Genomic DNA, 19,583 nt, shown 5'->3' with positions numbered 1-19,583 from the left:
AATGACTGGAAACAGATTTCCCATGTCAGTCCTCCTTGGTGGAGGAATGACTGGAAACAGATTTCCCATGTCAGTCCTCGTGGGTGGAGGAATGACTGGAAACAGATTTCCCATGTCAGTCCTCCTAGGTGGAGGAATGACCGGACACAGATTTCCCATGTCAGTCCTCCTAGGTGGAGGAATGACCGGACACAGATTTCCCATGTCAGTCCTCCTTGGTAGAGGAATGACCGGACACAGATTTCCCATGTCAGTCCTCCTAGGTGGAGGAATGACCGGACACAGATTTCCCATGTCAGTCCTCCTTGGTGGAGGAATGACCGGACACAGATTTCCCATGTCAGTCCTCCTAGGTGGAGGAATGACCGGACACAGATTTCCCATGTCAGTCCTCGCGGGTGGAGGAACGTGATCCAGAACCCCAGTCAATTGAAGTCAGTGGCTGCGTGAAAGGGAAAATAATTTTGTTCTGGGCTGTGAGACAGACCGCAATAGCCGCTAAGCTAACATTGTAAGAAGGATGTTGAGACCATTAGTAATAATATATAACCTTACTACTTTAACTAAAGCATTATCAATTATTTCCCTTTTATTAATTCGGCACGTGAACTGGTTCTGGAGAAAATGTTTTAATTACACTGTGGAGTGCAAGCAAAAATGTATATATGCCATACATTGATAAATGTGCGATGCAACCAACAAATGACTGAGCTTCCACAATTTGTCCAGACTGTGTCACAGCTATGGTTCATCAGATCAGAATCTACAGATAACTGGTTTTAGGCGCAACTATTCAGCGAATAATTACTGTCACACAAAACGTGATCAGACTAAACAAACGCCATGGATTACTCTTGTTCCTCTAATACGGCGGGTAATAGAGGCACTTAGACACCTGGCGCTTGTAACATTATACACCGACTCTTGCACATCCTATTCGCTGACCTGATTCGAATGTTATAATCTTTATGTAGAGTGTATTTCAAGATAGCGAAGAAACGTGAGCATGGTACTTTGTCAATTTTGGTAAAAAAGTTATTAGTATACATGGAACCACAGAATGTCAGTGAAAAAGAACACTTATAGTCTGACTACCATCAGAAACAAATTTCCAGCAATGTGAAGAGGAAAATAGCCGATAACGTTATGTGAATAAATCCCTGAATACACGTTTTGGTGTCCGTTGTAATGTCTCCGACGTCCACACTGTAACGACATGTCCAACATGCAGGTTGGTGTCGAGGTAACATCACGGTGGACTGTATGTACATCAACTCATAGTAACTTCGCTGACTACGAATCGCAGCTCTTCACGCTCTTATTCATCTGTCTCGTCTGCTACAGTTTGATTCACCAGAAGCTCGTCGTCAGTAGGAGTACCAGTGAAAGGGTCGATCTCTACCAGTAGGAGCATGTGACCCGTGAAGGTCAGGATTAGATTTGACCTTCTTTAACCCATGCTTCTCGTAACAGGCGACTAACAGGATCGAAAGGTCAGTCTCGCTGATTTGGTTGACTCATGCATGTTCATCGTTTTCCGATTGCGTAGATTCATGTGCATGTTGTTGATCACTGGATTGTTTGATCCAGTCTCGATTGTTTACAGACCGCCACCATGTAACGGGAATATTGCTGGGTGTGGTGTAAAACTGAATTCAATTATTTACTATTGCAGCATGTAGCATACTCTTTTCATCTCTCAGCAGACCGGTTCCTCCATGAGTGGTGCTTACAGACTGGCTATGAGATGTTCCTGGTAACTTTACACCAGAGGGATGTTCCTGGTAACCTCACACCAGAAGGGTGTTCATGGTAACCTCTCACCAGAGAGATGTTCATGGTAATCTCACACCAGAGGGGTGACTCGAGTAAGTCTATGAAATGAACATATTTCATGAAAAAAAAACCTGTTAAAACACATTAAAATCATATAATGTAAAGGAACCCACATATGCTAGCCTTGCATGTGTTTTCTTGTATGTATTTGTTGCCGGGTCTGAGACAGACCACGGGATGACTTGGTGATGTTTGTGACATGTCATCCGTGTTTCTCAAGGCACTGACAGATGTTTTCTGAATAGGTAGCCGCTTTCTAACATCAGGCTTGATTGGTTGATCTCCTCTTAACTGGCTCTCCTATACAGTCATCTGTACATGTTCCAGGAAATGGATATCCTCAAAGCAATGTTTTCTGAAGGGAACTCCAAAGGATTTATAACGGAGGCGACAAAACCCACATGCATAAGAAATATCTGCTAAAAGCGCAGAATCGATCGTACAGTTCTGGCTATATCCTGAGTATGCATTTGTAAGCAAGAAGTAACGAGTGTTATCTTACATCACATATAAATGTTGCTTTATGATTGGCTGAGCGAGTAACATTTCCTATGCCGAAATATGGGAATTCGTTTGGTACTTAGTGATAGTAGTGTCTGGGCTGTTGCCTACCTCGAGTACTCATTATGATATAAAACTCATCATTCAAACAGTTCAAAATTAAAGGTCACATGCAACGTAAAACACAACTTTGCAGATTCTGATACCTTTTGGTATGCACTTACAAAAACATATCATCAAAACTGCCAATTCAACCTCTAAAGTTGAAAACAATGCGATGGAAAAAAAGCCCGCGAAATCGAACGATTCACTAAATTTCCCCTAGCGCTGGGGGGGAAAGTGGTTTCAACAGCTGTGCTGCGCTGCGCTCATAACGCACGCACAGTGAATAGGTTCGCGGAGTATGAGGTCGTGAGCAGTAGTCTAATCTTGGTTGTGTACACAAACAAGTAAATAATCTACTCGTTACATAAAAAACCTTGTTGATTGTCTCTGTCACAGAGAAAGAGCAGTGTCTGGTTTATTGGTTTATTGACACCTGCCTGTCTGCTATAGACAATAAGCAATACACAGCTTCAATCATTGACTACATGCAATTTGAACTTAACACCTATCGGGCTTCATTTCGAGGGAAGTAAGCCCAAGTACAAAATATTGCACGTTTGAATCACGATTGTACGCTTATAATTTTGTTTACTTGTTTTTTTTACAAACAGCAATGTATATTACTGTATATGTCATGAATAAGCGATAATTGTATTTGAATTATGTTTGATTTTTTGGTTGCATGTAACCTTTAACGTTCAGGTGTTTGGTAAGATAAATACGTTGTTCGGTGCTCTCTCGGGATCCATGGATTGATGTAACCTCTGCGATCGTTTATGTTCCCCTCGCCTTCATCGCATGACCCCGTCTCAGCTATAGAGATATTCCGTACACCCGCCCCCTGGATTTTGTTGTTACATAAACGACAGAGCAGCCACTCTGGGAATACATCATCCGGATACCCGATATGTTAAATCCTGATATCCTGACAAAAGCAATTATACATTCTTTAGCCCATCCTCGATATCTCCAGGGTATATACGCTCCGATAAGTCTCCACTATACCCTGGACGCATCTACGGCTCTGCCAGATAAATTTATTTCCTCCCTTGGCTGTCTTTTTATCCAATCAGGTTTCTTCTCTGGGAAGTTGTACGAACCAATCACAACTCACTTTCGTTTTTCAAATTATCTAACCGATTAAAGTTGGCAACAGAAACCATGCAGAGGTTCTCTGGAAGAGGTAGAAGGAGTTCTTGCATATGTTGATTTAAGTTTCGGACCTGTCAATTTGCTTGTATGATTTCCCTAAAATCTGAGTCGCACTGCGAGCAAACCTTCGCAGTTGCCACTACTTCCTTTGTTGACACTGGCAAGCTCTGTTATAACAGCGGCCTAGTTTATTGGCTACTGTGAGAATGCGGATCCAGAAAAGGGAGGTAATAAAATTATCGGGCTGACCCATAGATGCGTACAGGGTATAGTGGAGACTTATCGGAGCGTATACCCTGGAGATATCGAGGATGTCTTTATCCCGGAGTTTTTAAATATTTTAATCAAAAATTAAATTGAAAACAGGCCACTCTTATTAATGTCTAAATAATGTCAAAGACAACACAACCTTTTAATTATAAAAAATGAACAACATATTACATTGTTTAGTCTATCAGTCATATGATCATAACTGGTCCAGCTCATTATAAACACTTGTCTCGGATAGACGAGTTACCCGTCCCACTAACTAAACTAAACTGGGAACTTGAGACACTCGCTCTCCCTACATATGTGTCATGCCGATTTTACGAAACGTGTAATGATTCACGATTCCGGGAGGATCTGCCATTGAAACCGAGACTTGTAAATAACGTGGCCACTTTTAAAACCAATCTGAATACCCACCGTTTCTCAAAGACATACGCATAGACCGAGTGGACATTATTGCTACATGTGACGTGTCCCTTCAAAGTGTGTTAGTGGTTATACTGACTGGAGTCTTGCGCTATATAAGTTCTTAGTTGATGCTGCTGCTGATGGTGGTGGTGGTGGTGATGATGATGATGATGATGATGATACTATCGGTGTCAGAAAATACGCGAATTCTCACACTCGTTTCTTGACATACATAAGACACATGCCTGTTTAATAGTCCTCCTAACTACTTTGTGCCGGGGTTTACCTGACACCAAAGCTTAATAGAGACATACAGTAGGTTCTACACACTTTCAAACGAACAGTCTGAGCACAGTTACATCCACACTTGATTTGCTCGTGGCATTTCCGTCTATAATAACGGTCCTTGCGTAATGATCAAATTGCCAAGAGACAACGATTCCAAATCTCAAATTATCCATTTTTCTGTTGGCGCCAACAGTGTGTTTGCAGGTAATGTAACTGTCCAAACCATAACGAGTAATACTTCCAAGTCTAGTTACAGTCAAACGTAACATGATTGTTAGCCAAAGTAACTTAGCCCGAGTAACATGTGTTAGCATGACCTATCAGACCTAGTACAGGTCAAAAAGTGGGAGCAAGACTTGGTTTGAGTGACTAACGTTATAAAATGACATCACAGATAATGAAATACAGCCGACTGTAAAGCCGTTGTTCTAATTATCGTCATACATGTTTAAATAGGCTACAGCACGTCGTTCTGTCATTTTGATCGATTAGGCCAGAGGCTATTTTCAAGGCATAATTGACTTTTCACAATGACGTTAAGTGCATCTCTCATAGTAAGGTTACAACAATGTCGGTGGTGAATCTGTTTGTCCTAGCCGCACAGAGTTGCGGCCTTGGCACGCCAGGACCTTATCACTGTCGGTTTGAATCCCGGTAGAGGCCAATTGTGCTGGCAGGTTTGTTGGCACCAAAACGCCCCTTTAGTCAGATATATACTCAAAGAAACGATAAAAGAAACACAGAAAAGTACAGGTGTTTCTTTCTTCACTCATAGCGCAATACATACCTTGTGAAGAAACCTGGAACAGAATAAAGGGACACTTGTACTTTCACGTGTTTCTTTATTTGTTTTCAAGAGCATATATATCTGAGACGCCATAACATATTTGTGTTGTCTGGGATAACTCACCGACTAAATAAATAAGGGTTGAATTGCTAAACAGAAATAATGGGGAAGATCAACCTGTTAATGTGGATTAATTAATACGGTCGAGAGTATCCAGTGGGAGACAGTCGAGAGTATCCAGTGGGAGACAGTCAAGACCAAAACAATCAACGACATAGACTTAAACACTATAAGAAGCTATACACATAAAAAGACTCGAACCAACAATCGAACTAAAGAACACGCTTTATCTGGTTTCAGCGGTCCACGCCATCAAATACAAGATGCGTACGTATAAGTCCTACTTCAAGCGGGGAACACGTGAAAGCGACTTCAAATCAGTGTTAACTTCGTGCAAATATATTGGTAACATGTGCAATGTAGTCGCAAGGCGATAATGGACGTCGTATATACCCGGAAAACAGGGCATTCTGGAGAACGAAGAGGTCCAGCACGTCCTTGAGAGGCAGCATGACTGCCAAGATATGAAGACGATATTGAAAATATCGTAAACCCGAATTACAACATATGCTGGTGTCACTGCATGATATGTGCAGATGGCTGTGAACAGACCAAACATATCTGTCACCATGACCATTTAAGTCATAGTGGACTCCGGTGACAGGTGATGAGTTGCAGAGCGTTTCCAATTTCATTGTCTTTGACATCAGGCAGTGTTAGTACGTAGTGCAACAAAGTGAGTGAGTGAGTTTAGCTTTAGCTCGCACTCAGCAATATTCCAGCTATATAGAGGCGGTCTGTTAATAATCGAGTCTGAGTCAGACAATCCAGTGATCAACAGCATGATCATCGATCTGCGGAACTGGGAACCGTTGATATGTGTCACCTATGTCAGCGAACCTGACCACCCAATCCCGTTATTCGCCTCTTACGATAAGCAGTCACTTTTTATGGCAAGCATGGGTTGCTGAAGGCCCAATCTACCCCGGACCTTCTCGGGTCAGTGCAACAAAGTATATACTGTTGGTAAGTGAGTTTAATCTTAAGCGGAAGTTTAGCAATATTCCAGCAATATCACAAAGGGGACACCGGAAATGGGCTTCAAACATTGAGGAACGGCGTGACAAGATGGAGCTTTAACCACCTGGCTACTCCAGCGCCTCAACAGTGTTAGACATTGTGCTAGTGGTCTGCTATGTTACAGGTCTTTGAAGGGCATTTAGAAGTGAAGTGCATTCCTTATGCTATGTTACATTTAGGCAGAATGATGTGGAATGCAGGCTGTTATACATTATATGTACACAGGTCAACCATGAAGATCCGGGTCAGAAATGATCTTCAGCAACCTTTCTTGTCGGGTGGTCAGACTCGCTGACTTGGTTGACACAGGTGATCGTGTCTCAAATGCATAGATTGATCCTTATGCTGTTGATGAGTAGTGCAGACTCGATTATGTGTTTCAAGGCCACCATTTAACTGGAATTCACAAGCTTTGTATCTCACTGTGGGTAAGAAATCTGAGATTAAATAAACAAACACTGAGATAAGCGGTGTTCCCTTATTTGTTTCCCTCGGTATGTATGTGGCGTTCAACAGCAAACAGACAAAATATACTGTATGTAAGACAACTTGGTACCAACAAAGGTTGGTTTTGATAAAATGAAATAGACAACAAACGTAATCTACATCACCAAAATACATATTGTGTCAGTTCGTATAAATAATAACAATCAAGTAAAACTATGAAAAGCAAAATGATGATAATAATCAGGAAGACAGTCGCACTTATACTGAACAGCAAAAGAAACGCAACAAAGTTTTTAAACAGAAGACATCAGCATAAACCCTTAGTATTATGCGATATCAGTTTTTTTTTCGAAACTTGCGTGTTTGTAGCTGTTCAGTATAATTCCATGGCTGAACATGTTCTGATGAATGTACATTCCACACTTAATATTAACGTCTTGGTATGAAGTATATGAAAAGTGACAGCACAGTTGTGTAACATACAGAAATTCTTCAACCATAAAAGACTGATAGCTGGTCATACAGTTATACAATGATCATACTGATATTCATATAACACAAACATATAATACACAGTACTAGCACATCATTAACAGCCTGTTGAGTGTGACAGCAACATAATACTGCTGGATTTGGTCTAATAACAATAATTGCGTTGAGGTGTATGATATAATCATTGGTATTGTAATGGCATGACAATCACGACGATCCATTGTCTTCTAACTGAACAATGATAGGTCATCAGATAGCACACGTGTAGCCGAGTAAAACTGGCAGGCGAGATGTCTCACTGACACTGAATATAAATGCATTTTCTCATCTTATGACACACAATTAGTCTGTTCGTCTCAAACTCTTCAACGTGTCTAACTCTCGTTCAATCTCACGTTTTTTGGTGTCGCCCCAGGTTCCATCTGAAAAACAAAGGTAAATATGCAACAAGAAACAAAACACGCAAGGCAGGAGTCGTTTGTTCTCCTAAAACATTAAGTAACTTCAGTGACGGTCACTAAACTTCCGTTAAAAACTGCGGGCTAAAACTGATCTTTGAACACTGTTTGTTATACCGACATCCGCTGACTTAACTGATGTGCCATATCCCATATGCGTTGACGAGTGGCTATGATGTCAACCAAAGACCGCCATCATATACGGTTTCTGCCTCTTTCGCATGTTTTGATGTCTGCATTTCTGTCTGGCGTTGCCTAACAGAAGCAATGTGCGTTGATCCATTGTTTGGGGCGACCACGTGGCGAAAGCAACATCCATCAGTCAGCCAACGTAAAATTGGTGGTTTCCATGATGACAGAGAAACGTGAACACCAGATGACTATTAATACGTTTGAATTCGCTGAGTAGACCTACGTAGACATGAATGTTAGTCGGTTCGAATCCCATAATCACCCTGACTATGTTGTTTAAGTTCGTCCGCACCATGGGCTTCGTCAAAGTGGTAACTCCCTATAATCAGCATCAGTTTCGTCACTGACATCTCCTTAAAGTCCTTAAACTCACTCGATCACACACTTCCAGGTAACATTCAGCACAACTTACAGTCGCTTCCACTGATCAGCAGACTCATTGTTCTCTATGTAACGTGTGTAAGAGCAATATGTGCTGTGTGTAAGAACAATATGTCTGCTGTGTGTAAGAACAGTGTGTCTGCTGTGTGTAAGAACAATGATATTCTGCTGTGTGAGTAAGAGAAGTGTGTCTGCTGTGTGTGTAAGAATAATGTGTCTGTTGTGTGTGTAAGAACACTGTGTCTGCTGAGAGTAAGAACAATGTTTTAACGCGTGTAATAAGAACAATGTAGTAAGAATGTGTAAGAACAATGAGTCTGTAATGTGTAAGAAAAATGTCTGTGTTGTTTGTAATACCGATGTGTCTGCTGTGTGTAAGAACAATGATTCTGCTGTGTATGTAAGAACAACCATTTTGCTGTATGTGTGTCTGCTGTGTATTATTCAACGCTTGTGTCTGCGATATACCAACCTGGAGCCTCCAAATCTTGTATGATGTCCTTGACCGTGAAGCCACTGTGCAGCGCCATCTGGATGTCCTTCAACAGCCTGTCCTCTACGGCATGTAGCACTGGAAGATAAGAGGACAAACAGGCTGCATGTGTGGCGGTCTGACCGATATTAGATGCTGTATGGAAATGTCCTATAACGACAATAGTATGTGCAATATCTCCACCTGAGCAAATGAACGAACATATGTCTTTGATTAGGGCAGTGAGACTTATAATCTTTATTATCATAGCGTTTGTAATTACTAGTATCGCATCTTTGTTAATTATCATTGTGTTCAAGATTACGATAATGCTTGATTATCACAGTGTGTTTGATTATCACAATGTTCTTGATTATCACTTAGTTCTTGATTACCACAGTATAAGAGATTATCAGACATTGTTCGATTGTGGCAATGTGTTTGAGTAGCGTAGTATGTTGTTTAAGAGGTAATGGCCCAACCAGCTCAATTACATAAGAATATGGTCAAGATAATACTCGGAAACAGAACAACACACGAACAATAATTGTTTTTCTGGATATCGTGAAATATGTTTATGGGCAAAAAGAGAGTTATATTGTAACACAACCAAGCCAGTTTGTTTGTGTGAAGGGGGTGACTTAACACCTATTATAATGCATTCACTAGGGCACATCAGTCCCCACAGCGATATGCATCGATCAGTGCTAAGACCAGACACAGTTACGTACAGCTGTAAGACGTGGTTAGTGCGATGACACACAGTCAGTTGAGTCTACTTTACCTTGATGCTGAAAATCCCCAAAATGGCCTTCTTGGATCACTTGCTGGGAGCGAGACCTCGGCAACACTGCAACAGAGAATACGTTACAGTTGTTACAGAGGGTGTCATCAAGTTACAGTTGTCATTCATGTGCATGATCTCATAATACTGCGGTAGAGAACACGTTACATGTGTTACAGAGGGTGTCATCAAGTTACATTTGTCGTTCATGTTCCAGCTCTCACAATACTGCAGTAACAAACACGCTGCATGTGTTACAGAGGGTGTCATCAAGTTACATCTGTCACTCATCTGCTATACATATACCTGTCAGTTAGGATGCCGTTGGTTTGAGACTCTCTCGCGCTCAGATAAAACTGACAAATGGGTTATGAAACATGACAGAAATATAGGTCTGAATACATCGATGTCCTGTCACATTTCTGAGACGGGAATAAGGGATTACAACCTACAAGGTTCCAGGGGCTGCGTCCTTTGGACCTGATTTCAAGTACTTTTCTCTTTTGGGGCTGGAAGCTCTGCATCAGTTTGTTACAGTCATCACACAAAGGTCATGAGTCGGTTACATGTTTTACACCACGTGTCATATACACGCTACACGTGTCTCTAGAGTCAGTAACACCACGTGTCATAAACATGTTACAGGCGTCTCATGAGTCAGTTACACCACGTGTAATATGTCAGCTAAACAAATAAATCAATTACGCATGTTGGACCGCCGGTCAGTAATCAGCGGTATGTGCTACAGATCAGATAATGCATCACCTAAATGTGTCTTACAATATTAATGTTTTTTTCCAGCATTTTTAAGTACCCACTTACAGTGTTGCTGGGATACATGTTGCTTGTAACGCTGTAACAACGTCATAATGTCCTTCTCAACATCCGGGTCAGTCCCTGTGTCTCGGTCGTCGTGTTGTGTGTCCGACATGTCGGCTACTGTTTCATCGTGGAAGCCTAACTCATCTGTAAACCAATGAGTGAGTGACTTTAGTTTTACGCCGCTTTCAACCGTATTCCAGTTATATGGTACGGTTTGGAAATACTGGACGATCCTGTATTTTACAGCATTAGCACTGATTTATGCAATTGGGATTTGATGACGTGTCAACCAAGTCAGTGATCATGACCTCCCGATCCTGGTAGTTTCCTCGTACGACAAACATGGGTTACTGAAGATCAGTTCTAACCCGGATCTTCACGGGTATTTAGGTAAGGTCATGAATTTGTCTGTGCACATATCGAGGCAAAAGCATATTGTGCACTTCCACAGCATGTAAAATACAAGTATCAAGGGCCTTCGATGTTTCCCCTCCTTCTCCTTCCCCTCAAACGTCAGGCAAATTATTTGTTTCACAAGGATCCAGTAGGTATCAAGAACCTCCTAAAATATCCTGTGGTCACTCTCCTTAATCCAGTTGTGCCCTACCTCCTGCAATGTCCTCGTCCTCATCTGATCTACTGTCATCTTGTCCTCTCTCCGCCTGTTTGGATCGGTCTTGTGCCAAAACATGCTCCACCATCTGTAACAACATCAGCAGCAACTAATGATAAATACACATGGATTTTTGTCTCTGGTGATATTTAGTGATACACATCAGTGCACAAGTCCATCTTGTGGTCCGCTTTTCTTCTATCTGAAGGTTTGTACACGTGTAACAGGTTGAAAGATATAAAAGAAACTGAATTACCTTTAGTGTCTTCCTGTCTCCGTCCACCAGTCTGGTGGCAAGTAACTTTACTTTGGCCTGCCTACTCTGAACCTCGTCATCATACTGGCTTCTCATTGGTTCACGGCTGTTCCTTTCGATATCAGAGCCAATTGCCACAGGCGCTGATGTCTTGTCAGCATCGCCCTTTTCTTTACTGCTGTTTATATCTACTAACTATAATCAAGAAATCAGTCCGTTAATCAACCATGACCTATCAAGACAAGTCAGTTCAACTTAGGACCCACGCAAAAATTAGCTATATATTAAACCAGTTTGAGAGGCGTGCGCTCAGGCGTAGATCCCCATATGAGAGCCGGGTTCCCAGTCGTGAAAACCATGTGAGAGGTAGAAGCGTGTAGTCAAAACAGGCGTTACTTTGCATCTAAATATACTGAATATAACAGGTAATCCCGGTGTGAAAGTAAGGTTCACGTCCGTGAAACCATTATCCCACTCACCATATCCTGCAACTGCAGCAGCTGAAACATATGGATAGCCAACGTTGGTACATGGGAACATTTGGATACTATTTTCTGAAGAACCAACGTTTCAAGCAATGGATTCTTTAATTTGTTATTTATTTACTAACTTGATGGGTGGACGAGTTAGAAATAAATGGTAAATTCTGGATGACGGAGCCGTACCTTTTCTCTTAGGTCGTTCACCTGCAACAAGTAAAAGAGTCCCAGTTACAATTCATCATCTACACAATAATCATCGTTGTAAACATTTCAGTACATTAAACCGAGTGATTATATCACCAACAACATAAGAACATGTATAACACACTTCTATACACGTCAACTCATCAACTACTGCCTGTTCTCCACAGCAGGCTCATGCACTGTGTCATTACAACACAGCGGGTAAAATTATACAATCTGACATTACCACATTCTGTGTAAATTTATACACTGTGTCATTAGAACGCTCTGTGCAACCGTATACACTGTGTTATTACAACACTCCGTGTAACATTATACACTGTGTCATTACAATACTCTGTGTAACGTCGCAGATTGTGTCATTACAACACTCCGTGTAACTTTATAGACTGTGTCATTACAACACTCCATGTAACCTTACAGTCTGTGTCATTACGACGCTCCATGTAACCTTATACACAGTGACATTACAACGCTCTGTGTAACCTTACACACTGTGTCATTACGCTACTGCGTGTAACCTTTTACACTATTACAACACTCAGACACTCTGCCATTACAACATTCAGCATGTGTAAGTTCTTTGCCACTACAGATAATCTGTTTAATATGTGATCCAGGCACACAGTCAGTAACACGACAGACAGCGCTCTACTTAAATAGTAAACAATGTAACACAAATCGCTGCTTAATTGAGCACCCTGATCCTGACTGTAACGGTCAGACAGGATAGCACCACTCTCACAGACAGTCTTCTTAATGGGGCACCCTGATGCTGACTGTAACGGTCAGACAGGATGGCACCACTCTCACAGACAGTCTTCTTAATGGGGCACCCTGATCCTGACTGTAACGGTCAGACAGGATGGCACCACTCTCACAGACAGTCTTCTTAATGGGGCACTCTGATCCTGACTGTAACGGTCAGACAGGATGGCACCACTATCACAGACAGTTTTCTTAATGGGGCACCCTGATCCTGACTGTAACGGTCAGACAGGATGGCACCACTCTCACAGACAGTCTTCTTAATGGGGCACCCTGATCCTGACTGTAACGGTCAGACAGGATGGCACCACTCTCACAGACAGTCTTCTTAATGGGGCACCCTGATCCTGACTGTAACGGTCAGACAGGATGGCACCACTCTCACAGACAGTCTTCTTAATGGGGCACCCTGATCCTGACTGTAACGGTCAGACAGGATGGCACCACTCTCACAGACAGTTTTCTTAATGGGGCACCCTGATCCTGACTGTAACGGTCAGACAGGATGGCACCACTCTCACAGACAGTCTTCTTAATGGGGCACGTTTATGACCATGATGGAAATGATAACGTTATATCGTTAGCTACTTCCACGGCCCTTATTTGTAAACAAACGTTCTGCATACTACATGAACAGTAGCTGAACAAAGTACTGAGTACAGAACAGTTAAAGATTACGTACCTCACCTGGCAGATGCTTTAGCTATATCAAATGATAATGTGTTGAAACTGTTTGAAAACTTCACGTACCTTCTCTGCACGTGGATCTACTCGCTTTGCTGAAATTGAAATAGAGTAGATGTAAAATATGGTCAACGTCCATGTCACAAATGAACTAGGATTATCAATAAAGATTGCTGCCATCAATAATAAGTATTGTCGCATAGAGCATCTAGCAATGTATACATGCATAAAGGATACCATCGTGTTAGCGGTGGCGCTGTAATATTTTACGGCGCTTCACCTTTGGGAACCATGCATTTATGTTACGTATTTAAGGATGACTCATGTTGACATGCGAAATCTTTGGTCGCGTCAGGTTGTCACGGTTCATGGGTCTTTCCCTGGACCTGATTTCTGCTGCAGTATGTGACAGACGCAATATGTGCATAGACTGCGGGTTAGATAGACGGATTACGGTGTTGTTGAGTAACCGAAGCTGTTGTCCCGCAATGCCGTGTGGTCCTCGTGTAGTGCTGCTGATGGGGACTGAGGACTCGGACCAGGTAGCCTACAGTCCAGAGTACAAGAGAACATTCAATGGAGCCTACTTTATGGCTTACAGTACAACGTAAAAGGGAACATAGAGTGGTGCCTACTTTATAGCCTACAGCCCAGCAGAGTACACGATGTACTCTTTAAAAAAGTAGGAGAACTGTACTTTCAATGTACGATTGTCGAAACTGGGATTGCATCAATGTTGATACAATAAAAATGGCTGTTTTGAGAATGCATCACCACATGGATTTCATTCAAAGCAAAGCTGTTCGTTCAGTTATCCCTCGTGTTGCGTGACTTGGGTATGACATGAACATTTCAGGTTTACAATTTCAGGTTTACAATTCCCTGGCCATGCACAGATGCAAGAAATTATGGGGAAAATGGTCTACAATGATTTATCGATCTGCCTGAAAAACGTCAAGATTGATAATGACACCCCATGCACGTGTAGGAGGCTCCCACGTTGTGCACGTGCTTCCCATGCATTGTGTGTGTGTTGTTGTTTTTTTGAAGAATGTATAGATACTGTGAGACCACCTCTGTGGCTCTAATTTTCACACTGTTGAGAGGACGGGCTATATGTGTCATAAACATATATGTTGCTATGGTGACACATACAATGTAAGGTGGCTGTAGACTAAGCTCAATAACCCTTGTAAATAATTCATGATGTGCTATGTGTAACATTTACATACTTAGCGTTAGTCTGTCCCTGTGCGTGGAGAGAAACAATGTGGAAGAAAAACAAGAAATGTTTATCCGATAATGACGGATATAATGGGGTATAGTTTAGCAGTCTTTCCAGCCCTGCAACATTCAGCTCGCGTTTATATTTTGCTGGGAAAATGAAATACTTCTTTTGGTCGCAGTGTTCAAAATACGAACAGTGCTGCCTGAATGAACGATGCTGAAATGGGAAAAGGCAATGAATTTCCACGTTCATCTAAGTTATCCGTGAAAATTGTTACCCGTACGTGTTTGAAATTGTGCCAGGTTGTTGAACAATGGCATTTAGCTCTTGAAGTATGACACCTTTTTCCTACGAGAAGTGAAAGTCAGAGCGACAAACTACATGCATCACCTTCAGAAGACAAGACGGGAGTGGGCACGATGTGGTCGCATAAAACTTGGCAAATACCCCATCCCGTCCCATCCTGTCCCATCCCATCCCAACCTATCCCATCCCATCCCATCCCATCCCATCCCATCCCATCCCATCCCAACCCAACCCAACCCAACCCAACCCAACCCAACCCAACCTCACCTGTCCTGTCCCGTCCCGTCCCGTCCCGTCCCGTCCCGTCCCGTCCCGTCCTATTCTATCCTATCCCCATGGAAACGAATAAACGAACACATGAAAGTATAAGTGATGCTTCATTCTCTTCAATGTAGAATATACGGTATGTGGGGGAAATTCGGGAGATGCATACGGAAAACTTGTCCTTTCATGTGTCTCCTTGTTCATTTCCACGAGCATGTTATGTTACCATGGTAATACTACATTGTGATTTCGTGTAAGATTTAACGTATGTTACAGTTATACAACACCTTCGTTCTCACTAGGAACAGGTATTACGAAATGATTTGTTTCTTCAGCATATGAAAGATACAAGGAAAGCCGGTCCGCTAATCAATACGAACCTGGCAAGGGAGGTAAGCGCGTGGCAGATTGAGTGAGTGAGTGAATGAGTTTAGTCTTGCGCCGGTTTTAGCAATATTCAAGTTAAACCAGGGCGAAGTTCATCAGAAATGGGCTTCACACAATGTACCTATGTGGGGAATCGAACCCGGGTTTTAGGCGTGACGAGCCAACGCTTTAACGACTAGGTTACCATACCGTCGGAACAGATTGCCGTTAAATGACAATTAACTAAGGCGCCCTACATATCTACATATATCGTCGGTGTAGCTAAAGTGTTTGGTATTATTACACATGCATGACTATTTCGACTGTCGAGTGTAAATGAGCGGCCTGTCCTGAGTTGCCATTCCTAAAAAACTGGAATTAATGCTGAATGTGGCGAGTCACATCAGCGAGACTATTCTGCAATTATTCCCATGTTGTTATTGCGACAGTGTATCTAACTGGGCAATCAATACGAAACCGGTAAATATACTAGTGACTTTATACTGAAACACAGGAACACACGTTTGTGCGGCCGCTCTACACACGTTCGCACACACAAAAATGTGAAATAATCTTGAAAACGGCATTAAACGTCATATCACCTCACCTGACCTCACCCCGCCTCACCCTACATCACCAGCCTTACCCGACCTCACCCTACATCACCTCACCTCATCCGACTTCATCCCACGTCACTTGACCTCACCCTACATCACCAAAAATTGCTTTACCTCTGGCGGTATTCACTGCCAGTCCAAGATCAGTCAAACAGACCGACAATACGACGTGGACAAAGAACCGACGAAGCTGCATCGTGAACCATGCCATCCCCGTGTATGGTACATGTGAGGACATATCTGTGATGAAGATAGTCACCCTGTTTAATCTGCGCATGGAGTGATACAGTCAGGATACAATCATACAACCAGGAAGCGATTATACATCTTAGTACATGCTGGGAATTAACATACACAAGTTGATACAGGCCAACATCCTCGTGCTCTTTCTCACCACATACTGTATAAAGTACTATTGACGAAAGTCATGCTTACAAAGGGAGGTAAGTGGTGTCACCACAAGGGCTTGATAATCTTGGTTTTGTCTCGTGAGATGACAGCACACCAGGGGAGTTGAGAGGATTAACACCTGGCTTATTGCGACATGCATATGGAAATATAAACAGACAGTAAACAAATATTTCCTCATGATGTGTAAAATATAGGTTATAACCTGTGTTAAAGTATTCAGGAGATGTGACCTCTGGTAGGGTGTATGGGAAATTCACGGCGACAGGCATGCCCATCATATACAATGAAGACAATGTTTGTGTGTATCCTTCATTACCAGGCAAAAACAAACACCCTTGTATTCAAAGCATGTATTTATATTTTTGTTAGTTTACTTGCGCTTTGTCATTTGGTCTATGCTCTGACGATGCGATATAGCCGACAATATACTGAGTATTCCAGACCAGGAGAAGCAGCTGTGATAGTGCAGTTGTTCATACTGTGGCTCAGACCAACCGCCCACATCAAGCTTACACTCACATGGACATCTCGCCCCCTTAACTTGATTAGAGTATGTCTGCAAACGTTGCACCCCAAACATATCCAGGGTACACCTGTATACGTTGCACCCCAAACGTACCCAGATTACACCTGCACACGTTGCACCCCAAACGTACCCAGATTACACCTGCACACGTTGCACCCTGAACATACCAACAGTACACTTGTATACTCTGCATTTCAACTTTGTCTACAAGACGTCAGCACAACTCCTAACCGTGTCAGTTCTGACTACGCCTCAACTGCGCGCTGGCTACCTGCACCTGTAGGAGACTCCATTTATCAGTCTGTCAGTTAGTAGTACCTAGAGGAAGTGCCCCCATATATCAGCCAGGGGCAGTCATTTCCTGTAAGGCGGGACAGGATAAATGGGGTCAGTACCGCTGTACAAACTGATGGCCCTTCTCTTCTGGGAACACATTCCAACTATTCTCTAAACAGATACTTGGCAAAGTCTCACCTTGCCCTCGGGGCTTTGAGAGATGAATATGGGTGATAACAGAGTAGAGTTTCCTGAAGAAAAACGAGACAGAGTGATAACAAGATATAGACTCCTGGCAGAATGCGCCTGGGTGATAACTGAACATAGGCTCCTGTCAGGATAAGGCTGGATGATAACTGAATATAGCCCTCTGACTGGATGAGACTGAGACTGGCAATAACTGCCTCCTGTCAGGATGAGACTTTGTGATAACTGAGTATAGCCTGGAATGGGTGATAACTGGATATGGACGAGGTGACTGCTGGGTGTGGTGGAAGTTGGTTTCGCGTTATTGTTTGATGGTGCTAGAGACCTGATTAAACTCCCGTCTGTTTACTAGTGTTTACTTAGGGCATAACGGAGACAGGTCCTACCCCATTTCCCTAGATAAATGTTGACTATTCCGCACCTAGGAACTTCGGGGTATATTACATGTTCCCACGTTCACTTGTTTCCTCGGTTACCAGGCAACGCTCACCTCATCTGTGGATATATATTTCTAGGAGAGGGGTGATCGGATACACATGATATTTTTGTGTACTTATTCGTGACCCAAGTCCCTCAAACGTCCTCATCGCGCTGTCCCCCTACTAAACATTACGAGGGTGAAACAAAGGTAAAGACATACTTGTGTCGAGTCACAGTATGAATTTACATGGTGAGCGGAAACGGGATATACTTGTCTCCAACCACCCCTCTTGTTTCAGAACTAAAATCAAACGCATCTGTGCCACAAGGTAATGTCAGTTGGATGTTGGTAGCTCTATACAACCCTGGTATCCTATATCACAGTCGAGGACTGACCCTCCGGGGAACAATCACAGAGGTTCAACGGTCATCAACACAATAGCAAAGTTGGACCCCACTTGACTCCGGGTATTACACAGCATGAATGAGGCAAGGGAACCTACATTATCACCTCAACTCTGTCAGCATAAAACCCACAATTCTTGTAGTAACAAGCCCCACGCGGGAGGTTTTCTACCACTATACATGTTCTGACCGGTGGTCAGACCCTTCATACAGTGTACATACCCCTCGATAGTACCGGTGTTCCATGAGCTATGGTAATCAGAGCCAGAACAGCAGCCAGGATGGAAGTCGCCGCTTTCATGATGCTGGTCGCAGGAGGCTGTGAAGAGAGACGTTGTCAGGTTTGGGTAGACGGGTAGAGAGATATGGGACTCGGGTGGACACGGCCGCGGTGACTGCTTATCAGGCAGTAGACGACGTCACAGATATGCAAGGGCAGTTGTTGTGTAAATACGCCTCACTATGTCAACACAGCAACAAGTGGGATACCCGCCCTCAGTGGTCGGCTATCCTTGATTTCCGGCTGGACTAAGCATATATACTGAAAGGTTGACTGCCAGCAAATATGTGTGTCATTAAAACTGTAAGTTTAGTTATTCGCAAACCACACACACACCAGTTGGGGAAGCCGAGAGGTTAAAGCGTTCACTCGACACGTCCAAGATCCGGGTTCGATTCCCCGTATGGATACAATGTGTGACGCCCATTTCTGGCTTGCCTCGCCGTGGTATTGCTGGAATATTACTAAAAGCGGCGCAAAACTAAATTCACAGGCTCTAATTTACTACACTGAAGATACAAAGTTAACAGATTTGAAGGTCAATAGATAGCACACCACACACTGTTTTTGTCATTCAAACAGCTTCAAACGTTTATTGAAAACCTCAATCCACATTTTCAACCATAACTAAAATAATATTTAATAGTTCGTGCGAAAGTGAAAGTGAAATGTTTTTGTAAATGTAATATAAATCTTACATATATCGAGCTATACATCCTTATGATGAGCCAAAGT

The 19,583-nt window shown here is 42.6% G+C and overlaps 1 protein-coding gene across 1 annotated transcript; it reads right to left on the bottom strand.

The window, feature by feature from the left end:
- Positions 1–5,385: 5,385 nt before the first annotated feature.
- Positions 5,386–18,976, bottom strand: LOC137259870 (uncharacterized). The gene is made up of 9 exons (XM_067797503.1): positions 18,791–18,976; positions 13,609–13,637; positions 12,070–12,090; positions 11,405–11,599; positions 11,143–11,236; positions 10,536–10,679; positions 9,714–9,779; positions 8,930–9,028; positions 5,386–7,848 (listed from the first exon to the last, which is right to left on the bottom strand). Exons 1-9 carry the CDS (start codon positions 18,867–18,869, stop codon positions 7,769–7,771), a joined length of 807 nt encoding a protein of 268 aa, XP_067653604.1. The 5' UTR covers positions 18,870–18,976; the 3' UTR covers positions 5,386–7,768.
- Between the last annotated feature and the right edge of the window lie 607 nt (positions 18,977–19,583).

Source organism: Haliotis asinina, chromosome 13, assembly GCF_037392515.1.
Source record: "Haliotis asinina isolate JCU_RB_2024 chromosome 13, JCU_Hal_asi_v2, whole genome shotgun sequence".
In the NCBI taxonomy this organism is placed as follows: domain Eukaryota; kingdom Metazoa; phylum Mollusca; class Gastropoda; order Lepetellida; family Haliotidae; genus Haliotis; species Haliotis asinina.
This window is presented reverse-complemented; position numbering and strand designations above follow the sequence as displayed.